At 37.6% G+C, this 20929-nt stretch overlaps 1 protein-coding gene across 10 annotated transcripts in view; it reads right to left on the bottom strand.

The window, feature by feature from the left end:
- Positions 1 to 20929, bottom strand: part of NUBPL (NUBP iron-sulfur cluster assembly factor, mitochondrial) — a 400940-nt gene that overhangs the window by 148664 nt on the left and 231347 nt on the right. For all 10 annotated transcript variants that reach the window (XM_078334742.1, XM_078334745.1, XM_078334749.1 and 7 more), the window contains one exon: positions 572 to 657. In XM_078334742.1, coding sequence (XP_078190868.1) covers positions 572 to 657 — 86 coding nt within the window. The remainder of the gene's footprint in view (positions 1 to 571; positions 658 to 20929) is intronic.

Raw genomic sequence — 20929 nt, 5'->3', positions numbered from 1 at the left:
CATGGTACACCCTTAGCATGTATTTAAGTTCCTTAATAGCACTCAATTTGTTTACTGACTTCACTTCTGACCCCATCTAATTTTAATTATTTTGTCTATTTTTATTGTACTTTTAACTATTATTACATCAAATTGGGCAGAAAATCCTGAAGTGCCTCCTAGAAGAAGGTGAGCTATAAGTAAGTTGAACTGTAGGAGGCAGAAGGAAAAAAGTAATCTTTTTTCATCTGTTTCCCCATAAGTGATGTATTCAAATCTATCTATCTAAATAATTTCCTAAAACACTCTTGTAATTGTTTTTCATCAGTGAGAGCTGCAAGTATGAGAGAAGTAGTACTTCTATAGAAAACGCTTACCTAAAGGATGTTTTAGAATTCTTCTGGATTAATATAACGTGTAGACATGTTTGCATCTATAAGTGTGTTTTTAAAGTAACCATAAATATGAACTAGGACATTCATAAAGCCTTCTGCACAGGACTAAATTACGACTTCAACTGTATTTTTCAATAACTTGCTTCTTCAGTTAGAAGAGTTTTATATTTTTCGACAGTGAAGTTTTAAATGCTTACGGGCACATGGACTTTGCGAAACATCTCAGCACCCTTGTGTGCATCCAGCAATGCAATATCCTGGGGTGTGGAGACAATCACAGCACCTAGCCAAAAGATAAACAAAATGCTATTATCTTTTAATTCTTATGGAGAGATTACTTCCAACATTATGTTGTTTACATGCACAAATAATCTACTACAGTAACTATTTAGGTCATTCATACAAATTTTATATAATAAATGAGAAAGACAAGAAAATATCTACTTTGTTTTGCCTACCTTTGAATCCTCACTTCTATAATCACAACTGGGCCGGGCACAGTGGCTCACACCTGTAATCCCAACACTTTGGGAGGCTGAGGTGGGTGGACCATTTGTGGCCAGGAGCTCGAGACCAGCCTGGCTAACATGGTGAAACCCTGTCTCTACTAAAAATACAAAAACTAGCCAGGTTTGATGGTTCACACCTGTAATCCCAGTTACTTGGGAGGCTGAGGCAGGAGAATTTCTTGAACCCAGGAGGTGGAGGTTGCAGTGAGCCGAGATTGCACCACTGCATTCCAGCCTGGGTGGCAGAGCAAGACTCTGTCTCAAAACAAAAATAAAAATAAAAATAAAATCATAACTGATTAATCAGTGATTCAGGATCTTAACTTTATCAGTGGGACTTTCTTCCCATTCAGACAATGTGCTAGTTATACAGATGCACAAGGTAGGTCTTACTTTTAAGTTAACAGTCCAATAGCCAGGCATGGTGGCATGGGCCTGTAATCCCATCTACTTGGGAGGCTGAAGCAGAGGGATCACTTAAGGCCTGGAGTCCAAGACCAGCTTGGGCAATACAGTGAGACCTCACCTCAAGAAAAAAAAAAAAAAAAAAGGAAGAATAAAGAAGTAGGAGAAGGAGAGAAAGAAGGTGAAAAAAAGGGAGGAAGGGGAGGGAGGGAAGGAAGGAAGGGAGGGAGAGAGAGAGGGAGGAAGGGAAAGGGAGAGAAGGGGAGAGAGAGAAATAGAGGAAAGAAAGAAAGAAGGAAAGAAAGAAAAAAAACGAAAAGCAAGAGAAGCAGCAGTGGAGGTGGAAAAATAAGAAGTGGAGGTGGTTGTTAATAGTCTACTTGGGAGCCTGAAAAATTAAGCATTACAATATAATATGCTAAAAAAGAGAAGGAGGAGGAGAAGAAGAATGAGGAGATGGAGAAGAAAAGAGGAGGAGAAAGAAGAAGAGGAGGAGGAGGAGGAAGAATTTGTTAATATTCTACTTGGGAGACTGAAAAATTAAGGATTACAATACAATATGCTAAGCATTATAACAGAGGTGTGCAGAGGGTGTCATGGAGTTGTAAAGAAGAAGCAGGAAGATCTAGGAGAGAAAATGGTGAAGTGTAACAGATAGAAGGGGAAGGTAGAGATAGGAGAAGCAATGGGGGAAAGTGTCCAGGAAAGAAGTGATTCTTAAGCTGAGTCCCAAAAGTTTATATTATTATTATTTTTTTTTGAGATGAAGTTTCGCTTTTGTTACCCAGGCTGGAGTGCAATGGCATGATCTCGGCTCACCGCAACCTCCACCTCCTGGGTTCAGGCAATTCTCCTGCCTCAGCCTCCTGAGTAGCTGGGATTACAGGCACGTGCCACCATGCCCAGCTAATTTTTTTGTATTTTTATTAGAGACGGGGTTTCACCATGTTGATCAGGACGGTCTCGATCTCTTGACCTAATGATCCACCTGCCTTGGCCTCCCAAAGTGCTGGGATTACAGGCTTGAGCCACCGCGCCCGGCCAAAGTTTATATTATTAAAAACTAACACTGTGGAAAGCAATTTAGTGGGAATAAAGCTGAGGGCTGTGGCAGAAATTCAGATGCAAAATGGCAGAGGTCTGAACTGAAGTGGATGGAGATGGTGAAGTTTCTGGATCTCCACTACTACCCTACAGAAACCAGTTAGTAGTAGGGTACAGAGTTTTGAGAGAAAGTGTGATATAATTTTTCTTTAGATGGAAACAACGAAGGCCTGGTTAGGATTGGCAGGGTCTGTGAATATTTTTTAATTTTGTGGCTCCCTCTAGATGATAACCTAAAAATAATTAACATAAACATAATATAGATCACATGGCTGACCATCACCTTACAACTAAATATGCAATGCTATGACAATTCAGTATCAAACTGTTGAATTGGTATCAAGTGGCAGTCTGACACAACTAATGAAAACAGAGGCAAGATTAACAATAAATAACTGATTATACAAAGTGAAGGTCAAATGATACTAGAGAGTATCACCTGAAGGGATATTTTGAAGAAGTTCGAACAGAGAAAAGTGGTGGGAGAACCAAGTTATCACAAAGCACATGGCAGTATAGGCATGTCAAACTCAAAAGAACCTGTATAACAGCAGTTAGTGATAAATTCATCTTGCAATCAGCATCTTCATTTCAGGAAAAAAAACATCTTTTATATTAAATTAATGTCATAAATTTGAATTTTTCTAATTTTGTAAGTTTTGCTTGTATTTAATTTATTTAATTTTTAACCTATATAATATGTGCTATAAACTTATGGATTTTGTGTTTATACCTTAGAAAAAATAAATTAGTATGGGGTGTGGGAAGATTATTTTTCCTTTAGAAAAAAGGCCTGTTTGTTACTCAAGTTTGAGATACACTATTTTTAGAATTCAAACAGAACAGGATTCAAAATTTGATTCTATAGCTGATTATCTTTGTAACTAGATAATGCCTTAACCTATCAGAGTTTTTGCTTCTTCATCTACAAAATGGCATAGCAATACTTAGGTCACAGGGTTAAAATAATTAAATAAACTACTATACACAGATGCTTGACATGATGTCTAACATGCAATAAATTATGGCTGTAGCTGCTGTTATTATCATCATTACTACATTTATTATTGTTATTAATAAAATGCCTTAGACATTGCTGAGAAGGTCATTTTCCTAATGGCTATCTGGCAGCTTATCCTACTTTTCAAACTGTTCCATGGATCACTATGGCCTTCTATTTTTATTTATTCTGTCCAATAAACCAAAACTTAGTCAACTCTTGCAAAGACTGACAGAAATCAAATCTTGGCAAAAATTACACTCTACAGCTCCAATACATTTTCAGAATTTGCCACCTTCTAGATTCTGTTATTAATCTGTTTCCTAGTTTTTTTCATACCTAGTCATTTGGAAGGGATCTAACTCCAGCTCTGGGTGTATCCAGGTGTATAACTAACCTCGAACAAGTAATTCAGAATCAGAGTGACTCTGAGTCTTTCTTTAACTGTAAAACTAGTTCCTGCACTAGGTAGTTTCCAAGGATTCAGCTACCTGTATACTATTTAGCATTCTATCTTAACTATAAACAGCTTCTAAAACTACCTCTGCTCAACCTGACTGCCCAAGGTAATCTTATTCAGGGATATTAGCCCTCAATCTCAGAACTATTCTCTTTTTACATAAGCAGAGGAATCACCTTGACTATTTCCTCCAAATCTTCTCCTTCACTATATATTTAGTATGTAAGGTGTTCTCTACTGCATTGGCTCTAAAAAGTATTCTTGGCTTTTATACGATATAAACATGTTACTGTTTAAAATACTTTTGTCTACTATTTGTAGCATCATTACACAATATAGCTTTAAGGGAAGTTATGATTTATTTTATTGTTTTATCAAACAAAAGTAATGACATAATACTTTGCACATAAAAGATCAAAAAATAGGCACTTAAAAGATCAATGATTTAAACAATGTTCTTATATTTTCAGAATCATCTCCCCTAGATTACTTCAACATAAACTTTAAGTTGGCAATTCCGTGAACTAGGAGTCAAGAGCTCCAGATTCTGGTTTTGATGACAATCTTAATATAATATGTAACCTTGAATAACCAAGTTCCAATATATCTCAATACTCCTCTATAAAATGAATCTATTTCCATAGGCCCTATTTAACTTAAACAGCTGTTACATTAAACAAAGTTAAAAGTTTAATAAAAATGTAGAGGGGCCTTATTTTAATAGCTATATGATACTAAAGAGAGGGATTAAACTGACTTGTTTTCTCTGTACTTAATTAACCCTAACACAGTAATACAAATAAGCATCTATGCCATCTGGGTTTCTTTGCAGAATAGTCTGAATAGCACCATTCGAACAAATGAATAACATTTGATAAGGACAATGATCATCTACCATGTCCCGTCAAATGCTCAAGAAGCATATAAATATTTCATGGAACTACATTTATAGAAGTTTTTTTGTGTGTAAGATGTTTTCGTTTACTATTTGTAGAAATATATGTGGTATTTTGCTGAAATATATGTTCTTAATTAACGACTAAGTCCTTAATCACCAATACAATCAGCCTCTGGGTTTTGTCCTGAAAAAAGATTTCTAATCCTTGTTGAAGAAGACAAAAACATAACTGGCTCACAATAAATCACTATCTCTTTTGCTGTATCGTATATCAAACTTAGTATAGTATATCATATAAGTTTAGCGTATCATTTAAGTAATCATTTCAGATAGCCCTGGAATGACCTTTAGAATTTATGGTAAGAAAACAATGCATAAAGAAACAACAGAACTTCCAGTAAAATTAAATTTAGTCCTTAATCTAGCATAACCCAGCTTGTTAAAAAAAATTATTTTAATTTTTGTGAGTACATTGTAGGTATATATATTTAAGGGGTCCATGAGATGTTCTGATACAGGCATACAATGTGTAATAACTACATCGTGTAAAATGGGGTACCCAGCTCCTCAAGCATTTATCTTTTATCTTATAAACAATCCAATTAAACTTTTAGATATTTTAAAATGTACAATTATGTTATTATTGACTGTAGGCACCCTGTTGTGCTATCAAATACTAGGTCTTATTCATTCTTTTTAACTATTTTTTTGTACCCATCAGCCATTGCCATTGCCCCACGACCCCACTACCCTTCTCCACCTTGGGTAACTATCCACTACTCTGTATGTCCATGAGTTCAATTGTTTTAATTTTTAGATCCCACAAATAAGTGAGAAAATGAAACGTTTGTCTTTCTGTGCCAGGCTTATTTCACTTAACATAATGGCCTCCAGTTCTATCCATGTTGTTGCAAATGACAGGGTCTCATTCTTTTTATGGCTAAATAGAAATCCATTGTGTATAAATACCACATTTTCTTTATCCATTAATCTGGAGATAAATATTTAGATTGCTTTCAAATCTTGGCTATTGTCAACAGTGCTGCAATAAACATAGGAGTGCAGATATCTCTTTGATACACTAATTTCCTTTCTTTGGGTACATACCCAGCAGCGGGACTGCTGAATATGGTAGCTCTATTTTTAGTTTTTTGAGGAACCTCTAAACTGTTCTCCATAGTGGTTGTACTCATTTACCTTCTCATCAACAGTGACAAGGGTTCCCTTTTCCTCAAATCCTTGCCAGCATTTTTGTTGCTTGACTTTGGACATAAGCCATTTTAACTGGAGTGAGATGATACCTCTTCGTAGTTTCGATTTGCATTTCTCTGATTAACAATGATGTTGAGCACCTTTTCATATGCCTGTTTGCCATTGTGTGACTTCTTTTCAGAAATGTCTATTCAGATCTTTTGCCCATTTTTTAACTGGATTGTTAGATTTTTTTTCCTATGGAGTTGTTGCAGCTCCTTATATATTCTGGTTATAAATCTCTGGTCAGGTGGGTAGTTTGCAAATATTTTCTCCCGTTTGTGGGTTGTTTCTTCACTTTGATGTTTCTTTTACTGTGCAGCAGCTTTTTAACTTGATTTAATCCCGTTTGTCCATTTTTGCTTTGATAACCCAGATTTTTGAATTTTAAAGGAATTATGTCATTTTTTTCTTGTTACTGTATCCTTTAACTTAAGATATGGTGTCTGAAACCTGATATTACATTTTATCTTTATAATTATTGGCTTTCTACCTGTTAAATTTTAATTTTTCCTGGAAACATAAGCCAATATAAATTACTCTAGAATTTTCTTCCTTTATACCATCACTAATGATGTCACTTCAGTTTGTGATGAAGGGTTTGATAGAAAACTTGTGCTCCCTCTACTGACTGTAAGGAAATGTCAACAGCAGCAAAAAAATAAAGTGTAGTTTGCAATAAATGGAATTATTATGCGTATCTCAAGAAGCCCATCAAGAATTCTCTACCCATTTTCTAAAGTAAATTTTTAAGTCTAAACGATTAAATAACATTGGTTAAATGTTAATTCACAACTTGTAATCCTTTTAAAAGGCTTCTTATCAGCTGAGATTTACTATAAAAGGTTAATTGTATGGCAGATTCTGGCAAATATGTAAACATTTTACAAAGTATTTATTTAGAATATTAATCGTTAATTTTTCTGACTAGTAAGAGGAAAATCTATTTATGACTGCATATCTGGATTTGGGTCAAAGTTCAGAGTAGTAGTTTACTGAGATAGAATCTACTCCTGGTGATGATGCTGTGAACACTGTTGAAATCACAACAAAGGATTTAGAATATTACACACACTTAGTTGATAAAGCAGAAGTAAGGCTTTAGAAGATTGAGTCCAATTTTGAAAGATATTCTACTATGGGTTAAATGCTATCAAACAGCATCACATGCTATCTTTCCTGAAAGAAAGAGTCAGTTGATGCAGCAAACTTCATTGTTGTCTTATTTTAAGAAATTGCTGCAGCCACTCCAACTATCAGCAACTGCCACCCTGATCAGTCAGTAGCCATGAACATAAAGGCAAGACACTTTGCCAGGAAAAAGAACATGACCTACTGAAGGGTTGGATGACCGTTAGCTTTTTTTTTTTTTTTTTTTTAGCAATAAACTAATTAAGGAATGTAATTTTGAAAGACATAATGCTGTTGTGTACACTTCACAGACTACAGTATAGTGTAAATGTAAGTTTTGTATGCACTAAAAAACCAAAAAGTTCATGCGACTTGCTTGATTACAATACTTACTTTATTAAGGTGGTCTGGAACCAAACCTGTGATATTCCCAAGGTGTGCCTGTAATGAGGTTATCCTTTCTACATAACAAGATGAAGCATATAGAGAGTTGCTAATTAGAAATTATCTTACTTACTTGCAGTGATATTCAGTAAGGTACTAAATACCTTTCTGATTCTCTATCCTTACTTGTGGAGAACTTAACTCCACAAACTTGTAAGGATCAAATAAGATAATGAACGTAAAGATTCCATTTAAATGTATAATATTTTCTAGAAACTACATGTACACTATAAAAAAGGTTTTTTGAGGGAGCAGTTATATCTTGCATCTTGTTAATATCAAGATTCTCTTTCAGAATATTACACTTTCTGTGTGGACAGGTCTGCTTCTACATATTTTCCAAAAGAGTATCACTTTCCAAGTATAAAACATTTTATTTTATTCTCAACGAAGCTTATAGGCATGCAAAATTGATAGAAAGGTTCTTTCTAATTCACCGCATTTCACTATTAACCACCCGCCCCCAAAAATCCTTTTTGATAGTGTTCATATAGTTTCTAGAAAACACTGTACATTTAGATAAAGCATTTATATTCATTATCTTATTTGATCCTTACAAGTCTGTGGAGTTAGGCAGGTTTTCCACTGGTAAGGACAGAGAATCAGAAAGGTGTTTAGCACCTTACTAAACACCATTGCAAGTAAAGAAGATAATTTCTAATTACTGTCTTACAGTGGTGCAATACTAGTTATTCTCATTCGTTATTAATACAGAGCCTGCAAGTAATCAAATAGCAAATGCTCACATACACACTACTGTCCCACACATGGAAACAATGGGAATACTAAAAGGCATCCACTGACCACATGGATATCATCTACAGTACAGCAAAAAAGATCCCATAAACAAAAACCTAAAATGAAAGTAGTTTCCTCTCAGAGGGGGAATAAAATAAAATGTGTGTTTTCTTAAAAAATGCTTTCTTTAACATATACACAGAAAAAAACACTTGGGTGAGAAGCAGTCAGGAGAAGGGCTCACAGGAATGAATCAGCAGGATGATAAGAAAGACAAGGGGGTACAAATATTTTTACATAAACAATAATAGCTAGTCAGACTAGCTTTGTCATTTACTCAGTTAATATTAATTGCATAAGCTATAGGCCAAGGTACTTTTAGAGATACCATGATAAATAGGAAAATTTTTTGGCATTCAAGCAGCTTCTAGCCTAGTTGGGAAGATAATACAGACACAGATAAAACACTCATTCATTGATTCAATATTTCCTGAGTAGCCACAGAAAGGCACTGAGTTTGGTACCCTGAGAAATGCAAAGATGAATTAAAAACAGTCTAGCCCTCCAGGAAGTTAGATAGTCTGCTAGAGAAGATAACATAGGTATCTTGGTTTTAAATGAAGAACATCAGAAGTGCTAATAGGAATGGTCCAAAAAATATGCTATGTGATTTCCGTTTAAGGGAAATGATTTCTAACTGGGAGTTTGGGGAAGGTGGCAGGGAGTAGACATTTGAGCTAGATAGCTTTTAAAGATTACATAGGATTTGAGTACTCACTGACTGGGGAGGAAAGGTATTCTAAGTGACAATTAACTGAGTTGTAAAGACAGAGACTCTGGAAAGTAAAGGGAAGGTGGGAGCAGTGAGTACAAAGGGTTTTTTCTAGAGGGATCCTAAATTATATGAAGGTATTTACTGGGAAGGAATGAGAAGTCAAATTACAGGGATACTCAAATGGGAATCTAAAGAGCTTATGTTGTTTATGGGATATGGGAAGGAATAAAAGCTAGAAGAACACAAGAGTATCTTAAGAGTTCTAAAGTCAAGGATAAGGAAAGGAAAACTGGGTTTATAATTAGAAAACATATAATTTAGCTAAGTCTGAAAGAGCAGACATGATTCTGGCGGGCTGTTATAGGTTATGTAAATTTATGAAAGTCATGACTCAGCCAGGCCAGCAATTCTCTGGCTGGTGTCATTCCCTCTAAATCTTGGGAGCTGGATCAATTTTGGTACCTCTTTAGATATGCTATCTATGAAATGACACTGGCCTGAATAAACCCAAACCTCAGGAACCAACCCTTTAACACACACTCTTTAACACACATGGACACAATCATATGCTCCCCAAATTCCCCTCAACATCATATTTGGTAGGACATTTTTATTGTTTGCTACTTTTACCCTTTTTTTGCTCATCTGCATTTCCTTACATGCTATTTTTTTATAATTATAAAATTAATACAAGTTCAGTGTAGGAAATCTAGTTTTTCATTGCAATCCATTTTAATACTGACTTAATAACCACAACATGAATGTAGTAACACTGACTGCTACAATTCTATACAGAGAGCCAGGGTGCCTGAAAACTGGCCATACATTCAATACTGGTATATGGATTGGCACAAAGATAATACCGGTCTCTTCAAGAATCACTTAGGGGCCATCCTCCTAAAAGATTAAAAAAACTGCTTTAAGACTACCTCCAGAACTCTCCTGGGATGTGTTGCCCAGGCTGGTCTTAAACTCCCAGGTTCATGTGATCCTCCCACCTCTGCCTCCCAAAGTGCTGGGATTACAGGCATGAGCTACTATTCCTGGTCACAGCCCACAGTTGATAGCTGAAAGGGGGTCTCCCCATAGGCCACATCACTTCCTGTGTGGCATCACCAGAAAAAAAAAAAAAAAAAAAAGGCCCAAAGTAGTCTCTTAGGACTCAAAAAAATTACTGAATATAGTAAGCACCAATCCAGACTACTAGTTGGATATTCATCCAATAGGGGTGAACAAATTTAGATATATTCACAGATAAATTTATTTTTTTTATCAGGAATTACCTAGATTAGAATAATTTCAACCTAAATGGGTTTTAATGGATTAGAACTAAACTCAGAAAAATCAATGAGTCAAACACTGTTGGGTTTTACATTAGGCAAGCTTGATATGCAGGTCAATAGCATGAGCTTTAAACTCTGTCAGAATGAATATGAAACTTGGCTATGATCTACTGTAACTGTGTTATCTTATGAAAGTCACTAAACCCTTGTTAGATTTAAGAAAATATATATCATATAACACCTGTGAGAAATTTGAAAATTAATATATAAAAGACTGCCATTCAATGGCAGTTTATTATTAACAGGCAATCACCACAGTATCAGTTCATATAGAAATCTACTGTCCATAAAGAATTTGTGCTTTTTTTTTTTTTTTTTGAGATGAAGTCTGGAGTCTCTATTACCCAGGCTGGAGTGCAGTGGCAAGATCTCAGGATCTCAGCTTACTGCAACCCCCACTGCCTGAGTTCAAGTGATTTTCCTGCCTCAGCCTCTCAAGTAGCTCTGGGATTACAGGCACCTGCCACCATGCCCAGCTAATTTTTGTATTTTTAGCAGAGATGGGGTTTCACTGTGTTGACCAGGCTGGTCTTGAACTTCTGGCCTTCTGATCCACCCACCTCAGCCTCCCAAAGTGCTGGGATTGCAAGCATGAGCCACTGTGCCCAGCCAGAATTAGTGCTTTTTATTGATTAAATTATTAAAGAACAAGTAAAGAAAGCAAGGTATGGAGCAATCCTGAATGCTCTACAATGTATCATATTTATTCTCCAAGGTCCATCTCAATGAAGTGTTTTGTGTCCCCCTTAATCTCACAGTCTCTTCCTTTGAAACACCATATCCTGGGTTTAGATCCCCCATAAGCTCTTCTCATACTGTGGATTATAGTCATACATGTTATTTTCTTACCAGCCAGTCTCTCCTGCTCCTCACCTTGCTCTATCTATTGGGCCTGGAGCTTTTAACCTGAGGAATATACACTTCCTAAAATTATATACAAAAGTAGTGCTTCTGTATACCATATATAAATATATTTTCCTGCAGAAAATCCATAATTTGCATCAAATTCTCAAAAAAAGTCTGAAGGTCAAAATAGGTAAGGAACTCTTGTCTAGAGAATAGACTTTTTTACTTGTCTCCTCTACAGTGTTGGGCATTTACCTTGCATATGAATCAAAATTTGTTGATACAATAGTTTATTAATAAATCATAAAGTAAATTTTAACTTTAATGAAATCTTTTTTTAACTTTCATTTATTTTTGAGACACGGTCTTACTCTATCACCCAGGTTGGAGCACAACGGCATGAACACAAGTCATTGCAGCCTTGACTTCCTGGGCTCAAGTGATCCTCCTGCCTCAGCCTCCTGTGGCCAGGACCAGAGGTGCACTCCACCACTACTCTACCAGCTAATTTTTTTTTCTTTTTTGTTTTTATATTCTTTTGTACAGATGGGATCTCGTTACATAGCCCAGGATGGTATTGAAGTCCTGGGTTCATGCAATCCTCCTGCCTCCACCTCCTAAAATGCTAGGATTATAGGTATGAGTCACCACACCTGGCACTAATGCAATCTTTTAAAATATATTTTCTTGCTTGGTCTTCCTTTAATGTCAAAATTACTACTTAACTGTTCTGCATATTTTACCACCACAACAAAAAAAAAAAGACTGTGTCTTAGTCTCATATAATATTAACTGCCTGTTACATGGCAGACTCTTCATTACAAGAAAAGCAAAAAGAAATATACTGCTTGAATTGCAGGATAAAAGAAAGAAAAGGGAAGAAAATCTTAACCTCTATCTATATACTATGCTGCTGATGGAGTATAAATATGAACTGAAATAGGGTAATTTAATCACAAATCGTGTCCAAAGGGGCTTAAAGAAAACTAAATGGAAAAAAAAAACAGCTTATGCAACATCAGTTTACCTGTGTGAGGGTAAAATCACCAAAACTCTGAACATCTTTATTCCTCCAAGGGATCATAACTCCTCACCAGCAAGGGAACAAAATGTGATGGAGAGTGAGTTTGATAAATTGACAGAAGCAGGTTTAACAAGGTGGGTAATAATAAACTTATTTGAGCTAAAGGAACATGTTCTATTCCAATGCAAGAAAACTAAGAACCATGAAAAAAGGTTACATGAAATGCTAATGAGAATAAACAGCATAGAGAACATAAACGACTTGATAGAGCTGAAAAACACAGCACAAGAACTTCATGAAGCATACATAAGTTTCAATAGCCGAATCAATCAAGTGGAAGAAAGGATATCAGAGATTGAAGATCAACTAAATGAACTAAAATGAGAAGGCAAGATTAGAGAAAAAAGAATGAAAAGAAATGAACAAAGCTTCCAACAAATATGGGATTATGTGAAAAGACCTAATCTATGCTTGATTAGTGCACCTGAATGTGACGGGAAGAATGAATCCAAGCTGAAAAACACTCTTCAGGATATTATCCAGGAGAACTTCCCGAACCTAGTAAGGCAGTCCAACATTAAAATCCAGGAAATACAGAGATATTCCTCAAAAATACTCCTCAAGAAGAGCAACCCCAAGGAACATAATCATCATATTCAACAGGGTTGCAATGAAGGAAAAATTGCTAAGGGCAACCAGAGAGAAAGGTCGGGTCACCCACAAAGGGAAGCCCATCAGACTCACAGCAGATCTCTCAGCAGAAACCCTATATGCCAGAAGAGAGTGGGGGCCAATATTCAACATCCTTAAAGAAAATAACTTTCGACCCAGAATTCCATATCCAGCCAAACTAAGCTTCATAAGTGAAGAAGAAATAAAAATCTGTTACAGACAAGCAATTGCTGAGAGATTTCATCACCACCAGGCTTGCCTTACAAGACGTTCTTAAAGAAGTAATAAACATGAAAAGGAACAAACAGTATTAGGCACTACAAAAATATACAAATGGTGAAGACCATCAACATAAGGAAGAAACTGCATCAACTAATGGGCAAAACAATCAGCTAGTATAAAAATGGCAGGATCGAATTCACACATAACAATACTAACCTTAAATGTAAACAGGCTAAATGCCCCAATCAAAAGACACAGACTGGCAAATTGGATAAGACCCATCAGTGTGCTGTATTCAAGAGACCCATCTCACATGCAAAAACACACATAGGCTCAAAATAAAGGGATGGAAGCATATTTACCAAGCAAATAGAGAACAAAAAAAGCAGGGTTGCAATCCTAATCTCTGATAAAACGGACTTTAAACAAACAAAGATCAAAAGAGACAAAGAAGGGCATTACATAATTGTAAAAGCATCAATTCAACAAGAGGAGCTAACTGTCCTAAATATATACACATCCACTACAGGAGCACCCAGATACATAAAGCAAGTTCTTAAAGACCTACAAAGAGACTTACACTCCCATACAATAATAGTGGGAGACTTTAACACTCCACTGTCAATAATAGACAGACCAACAAGACAGAAAATTAACAAGGATATCTAGGACTTGAACACAGAGCTGGACCAAGCAGACCTAACAGACATCTACGGAACTCTCCACCCCAAATCAACAGAATATACATTCTTCTCAGCACCACATCACACCTACTCTAAAATTGACCACATAATTGGAAGTAAATCACTCCTCAGCAAATGCAAAAGAATGAAATCTAAACAACCAGTCTCTCAGACCATAGTGCAATCAAATTAGAACTCAGGATTAAGAAATCCAAAACTGCACAACTACATGGAAAATGAACAACCTGCTCCTGAATAACTACTGAATAAATAATGAAATGAAGGCAGAAATAAAGATGCTCTTCGAAACCAATGAGAACAAAGACACAACATACCAGAATCTCTGGGACACATTTAAAGCAGTGTCTAGAGGGAAATTCATAGCACTACATGCCCACATGAGAAGTGAGAAAAGATCTAAAATCAACACCCTATCATCACAATTTAAAAAAAACAGAGAAGCGGGAAGACCGACTCAAGATGGCGCCATGAGAACAACCGAGGATTGAAGCTCACGGTGAATGCATGGAGAATGAGTCAAGGCCGCATTTCCAGATGGATCTTTGTTGCCCACAGAACGGGGAAATTCCCAGGTATAAAAGAGACATGAGATGCCTGTGAAGCGGTTTTGGCTGGTGCAGCCAGCAGCCAGTGCAGCAGGCAGCTGGCGCTGAAGCACAGCGATGCTCCACAGCGCTCCGCACAAAGCGAACTGGTCTGGGTGCCCTGTTGAACAGACAATCTGAGACTTGAGAGGGCATACTGGCATATCCATCTGATTGAACGAGACTTGGACAGTGAGCCAGGCCAGGAGATTCCAGGAAAACGGCATTTGGGCCAGGGCAGTGGGACAAAGACAATGGCGATTCAAAACGCTCCTGGTGGACAGTTTTGCTGCGGGCACAGCTGAACCCAAAATGGTGCAGCTTCGTGGGGGAGGGGCGTTTGCCATTACTGAGGCAACCCGCCCCTACTGAGGTACACTCCCATTGCTGACGCAGCCTGACATTGCCAAGGAAACCCGCCACAGCAGAGAGACTCCGCCGCAGTGCATAGCCCATGGCAGCAGGGAGGAGACCACAGCAGCAGGGCAGAGCGGGCAGGAACAGGGCAGACCTCACACCAGTAGGGGGGAGCCTCGGCAGGCAAACAGTGACTAGACTGCCTCCTAGCTGGGCAGGACAAAACAACGGACACATAAAGAAAACACAAACCCCCAGAGACAGAGCATCTGAGAAAAAAAGGGATTTTTTAATGAGTTCTGCGGCAGCAGAATTAAATGTAGCAGCCTAACAGCCCTGAATGAAAAACAGAGCTCACAGATCGGCACTTGAGCTCCTATAAAGTACAGACTGTCTCCTCGAGCAGCTCCCTGACCCCTCTATATCCAGAAGACTAACATTTGGCAGGCATCATTCTGGGACAAAGATAGCAGAAAATGAAACTGGTAGCATCCCTCACTGTTCCGCAGCCGCTATAGGTGCACCCCAGACAAGCAGGGCCTGGAGTGGACCTCAGCAGTCGTACAGTGGAGGGGCTAGACTGCTAGAAGGAAAACCAAGTAACAGAAATACTTCATCATCAACAATCTGGGCGTCCACTCAGAGACCCAATTGAAAAGTCAGCAACTACACAAACGACAGGTGGATAAATCCTAAAAGATGGGAAGAAACCAGCGCAAAAAGGAAAAAATCACCCGAAACCATAACACCTCGCTTCCTACAAAGGACCAAAACTCCTCAACAGCAAGGGTACAAAGCTGGACGGAGAATGACTATGACGAAATGACGGAAGTAGACTTCAGAAAATGGACAATGAGAAACTTTTGTGAGCTAAAAGAACATGTATGAAATCAATGCAAAAAAACTAAGAACCTTGAAAAAAGATTCGAGGAAATGATAACAAGAATGGATAACTTAGAGAGGAATATGAATGAATTGAAGGAGCTGAAAAACAATAGAAGAACTTCGCGAAGCATGCACAAGTTTCAACAGCCGAACTGACCAAGCAGAAGAAAGAATATCAGAAGTCAAAGATCAACTCAATGAAATAAAACGAGAAACCAAGATTACAAAAACAAGCACAAAAATAAATGAACAAAGTCTCCAAGAAATGTGGGATTATGTGAAGAGACCTAACCTATGTTTGATAGGTTTACCAGAATGCGACGAAGAGAATAAATCCAAGCTGAAAAACACTCTTCAGGATATTATCCAGGAAAATTCCCCCCACCCCAGCAAGGCAGGCCAACACTCAAATGCAGGAAATAAAGAGAACATAACAAAGATATTTCGCAAGAAGAGCAACCCCAAGGCACATAATCGTCAGATTCAACAGGGTTGAAATGAAGGAGAAAATACTAAGGGCAGCCAGAGAGAAAGGTCAGGTCACCCACAAAGGGAAGCCCATCAGACTCACAGCATATCTCTCGGCAGAAACACTACAAGCCAGAAGAGAGTGGGGGCCAATATTCAACATCCTTACAAAAAAGAAGTTTCAACCCAGAATTTCATATGCAGCCAAACTGAGCTTCAGAAGTGAAGGAAAAATAAAATCCTTTGCGAACAAGCAAGTACTCAGAGAGTTTGTCACAACCAGGCCTGCTTTATAAGAGCTACTGAAATAGGCACTAAACATAGAAAAGAACAACCAGTAACAGCCATTCCAAAGTCACACTAAATGCTAAAAAGCATCAACAAAATGAAGAATCTGCATCAACTAATGGGCAAAACAGCCAGCTAGCATCAAAATGGCAGTATCAAATTCACACATAACAATATTAACCCTAAATGTAAATGGACTAAATGCACCAATCAAAAGACACAGACTGGCAAATTGAATAAAAATCCAAAACCCATCGGTGTGCTGTATCCAGGAAACCCACCTCACATGCAAGAATACATAAAGGCTCAATATAAAGGGATGGAGGAAGATTTACCAAGCAAATGGAGGGCAAAAAAAAGCTGGAGTTGCAATGCTCATCTCTGATAAAATAGACTTTAAAGCAACAAAGATCAAAAGAGACAAAGAAGGTCATTACATAATGGTAAAAGGATCGATACAACAAGAAGAGCTAACAATCCTAAACATATATGGACCCAATACAGGAGTACCCAGATACATAAGGCAAGTTCTTAATGACTTACAAAGAGACTTAGACTCCCAAACAATAATAGTGGGAGACTTTAACACTCCACTGTCAATATTAGACAGATCAACCACACAGAAAATCAACAAGGATATCCAGGGCTTGAACTCAGACCTGGAACAAGCGAACCTGATAGACATTTACAGAACTCTCCACCCCAAATCCACAGAATATACATTCTTCTCAGCACCACATCACACCTACTCTAAAATTGACCACATAATTGGAAGTAAAGCACTCCTCAGCAAATGCAAAACAACTGAAACCATAACAAACAGTCTCTCAGACCATAGTGCAATCAAGTTAGAACTCAGAATTCAGAAACCAACCCAGAACCACACAGCTTCATGGAAACTGAACAACTGGCTCTTGAATGTTGACTGGATAAACAATGAAATAAAGGCAGAAATAAAGAAGTTCTTCAAAACCAATGAGAACGAAGACACAACATGTCAGAATCTCTGGGACACATTTAAAGCAGTCTCTAGAGAAAAATATATAGCAATAAGTGCCCATATGAGAATGGAGAGATCCAAAATTGACACCCTATCATCAAAATTGAAAGAGCTAGAGGAGCAAGATCAAAAAAACTCAAAACCCAGCAGAAGACAAGAAATAACTAAGCTCAGAGCTGAACTGAAGGAGATAGAGACACGAAAAACCCTTCAAAAATCAATAAATCCAAGAGCTGGTTTTTGGAAAAGATCAACAAAATAGACAAACCACTAGCCAGATTGATAAAAAAGAAAAAACAACCAAATAGATGCAATAAAAAACGATAAAGGGGAAATCACCACGGATTCTACAGAAATTCAAACCATCATCAGAGAATATTACAAACAACTCTATGCACATAAACTAGCAAACCTGGAAGAAATGGATAAATTCCTGGACTCCTGTGTCTTCCCAAGCCTAAAACAGGAGGAAGCTGAAACTATGAATAGACCAATAACAAGGTCAGAAGTCGAGGCAGCAATTAAGAGCCTACCACACAAAAAAAGCCCAGGTCCAGCTGAGTTCACAGCAGAATTCTACCAGACACACAAAGAGGAGCTGGTGCCATTCCTTCTGAAAGTATTCCAAATAATCCAAAAAGAGGGAATCCTTCCCAAATCATTTTATGAGACAAACTTCATCCTGATACCAAAACCTGGCAGAGACTCAACAAGAAAAGAAAACTTCAGGCCAATATTCATGATGAACATAGATGCAAAAATCTTCAATAAAATATTGGCAAGCCAATTGCAACATCAAATCAAAAAACTTATCCATCATGATCAAGTAGGATTCATCCCGGGGATGCAAGGCTTGCTTAACATATGCAAGTCTATAAACGTAATTCACCACATAAACAGAACCAAAAACAAAAACCACATGATTATCTCAATTGATGCACACCAGGCATTCAACAAAATTCAACAGCCCTTTATGCTAAAAACCCTCAAGAAACTCGGTATCGATGGAATGTAACTCAAAGTAATAAAAGCTATTTATGACAAACCAACAGCCAACATCATACTGAATGGGCAAAAACTAGAAGCATTCCCTTTGAAATCCAGCACTAGACAAGGATGCTTTCTTTCACTGCTCCTATTCAATATAGTACTGGAAGTTCTAGCCAGAGCAATCAGGCAAGAAAAAGAAATAAAGGGTATTCAAATTGGAAAGGTGGAAGCCAAATTGTCTCTATTTGCAGACGACATGATAGTATACCTAGAAGACCCCATCGCCTCAGCCCCAAAACTCCTGAAACTGATAAGCAACTTCAGCAAAGTCTCAGGATATAAAATCAATGTGCAAAAATCACAAGCATTCCTATACACCAATAACAGACTTAAAGAAAGCCAAATGAAGAACGAACTGCCATTCACAATTGCTACAAAAAGAATAAAATAGCTAGGAATACAACTCACAAGGAACGTAAGGGACCTCTTCAAGGAAAACTACAAAACGCTGCTCAACGAAATAAGAGAGAACACAAACAGATGGAGAAACATTCCATGTTCATGGTTAGGAAGAATTAATATTGCAAAAATGGCTATACTTCCCAAAGTAATTTACAGATTCAATGCTCTCCCCATCAAGCTACCATTGACCTTCTTCAGAGAACTGGAAAAAACCACCATGAACTTCATATGGAACCAAAACAGAGCCTACATAGCCAAGTCAATTCTAAGCAAAAAGAACACAGTGGCAGGCATCACACTACCGGATTTCAAACTATACTACAAGGCTACAGTAATCAAAACAGCATGATACTGGTATCAAAACAGAGATATAGACAAAGGGAAGAGAACAGAGGCATTGGAGTCAACACAACATATCTACAAACATAAGATCTTTGATAAACCTGACAAAAACAAGCAAGGGGAAAAGGATCCCCTGTTTAATAAATGGTGTTGGGAAAACTGGCTAGCCATGTGCAGAAAGCAGAAACTGGACCCTTTCCTGACACCTTACACTAAAATTAACTCCAGATGGATTAAAGACTTCAACATAAGACCTGGCACCATAAAAACTCTAGAAGAAAATCTAGGCAAAACCATCCAGGACATAGGAGTAGGCAAGGACTTCATGAACAAAACACCAAAAGCATTGGCAACAAAAGCCAAAATAGACAAATGGGACCTAATGAAACTCCACAGCTTCTGCACAGCAAAAGAAACAGTCACTAGAGTGAATTGGCAACCAACAGAATGGGAAAAAATTTTTGCTGTTTACCCATCTGACAAAGGGCTGATATCCAGAATTTACAAAGAACTCAAACAGATTTATAGGAAAAAAACAAACAAGCCCATTCAAAAATGGGCAAAGCATATGAACAGACACTTTACAAAAGAAGACATACATGAGGCCAACAAACATATGAAAAAATGCTCACCATCACTGGTCATTAGAGTAATGCAAATCAAAACCACATTAAGATACCATCTGACGCCAGTTAGAATGGCGATCATTAAAAAATCTGGAGACAACAGATGCTGGAGAGGATGTGGAGAAATTGGAACACTTTTACACTGTTGGTGGGAGTAAAAGTTCAATCATTGTGGAAGACAGTGTGGCGATTCCTCAAGGCCTTATAAATAGAAATTTCATTTGACCCAGCAATCCCATTACTGGGTTTATATCCAAAGGACTATAAATCATTCTACTATAAGGACACATGCACACCAATGTTCATTGCAGCACTGTTTACAATAGCAAAGACCTGGAACCAACCCAAATGCCCATCGATGATAGACTGGGCAGAGAAAATGTGGCACATATACACCATGGAATATTATGCAGCAATCAGACATAATGAGTTCGTGTCGTTTGTAGGGACATGGATGAATCTGGAGAACATCATTCTCAGCAAACTGACACAAGACCAGAAAATGAAATACTGCATATTCTCACTCATAGGCCTGGGTGATGAAAAATGAGAATACATGGACACAGGGAGGGGAGTACTAAACACTGGGGTCTATTGGGGGGAAAAGGGGAGGGCCAGTGGAGCGGGGGGAGCAGGGGAGGGATAGCCTGGGGAGAAATGCCAAATGTAGGTGAAGGGGAGAAAGGAAGCAAAACACACTGCCATGTGTGTACCTACACAACTGTCTTGCGTGTTCTGCACATGTACCCCAAAACCTAAAATGCAATAAAAAATTAAAAAAGAAAACCAGAGAAGCAAGATCAAACAAATTCAAAAGCTAGCAGAAGACAAAAAGTAACTAAGATAAGAGCAGAACTGAAGGAGTTAGAGACACAAAAAAACCTTTAAAAAAATCAGCAAATCCAGGAGCTTATTTTTTGAAAAGATCAACAAAGTAGACCACTAGCCAGGCTAGTAAAAAAAAAAAAGAAGAATCAAATAGATGCAATACAGAATGATACAGGGGATATCACTACCAATTCCACAG

This window comes from Callithrix jacchus, chromosome 8 (genome assembly GCF_049354715.1).
Source record: "Callithrix jacchus isolate 240 chromosome 8, calJac240_pri, whole genome shotgun sequence".
Lineage (NCBI taxonomy): Eukaryota > Metazoa > Chordata > Mammalia > Primates > Cebidae > Callithrix > Callithrix jacchus.
Note: the sequence above shows the minus strand (reverse complement) of the source record. Positions and strands in the feature narration are given on the sequence as shown.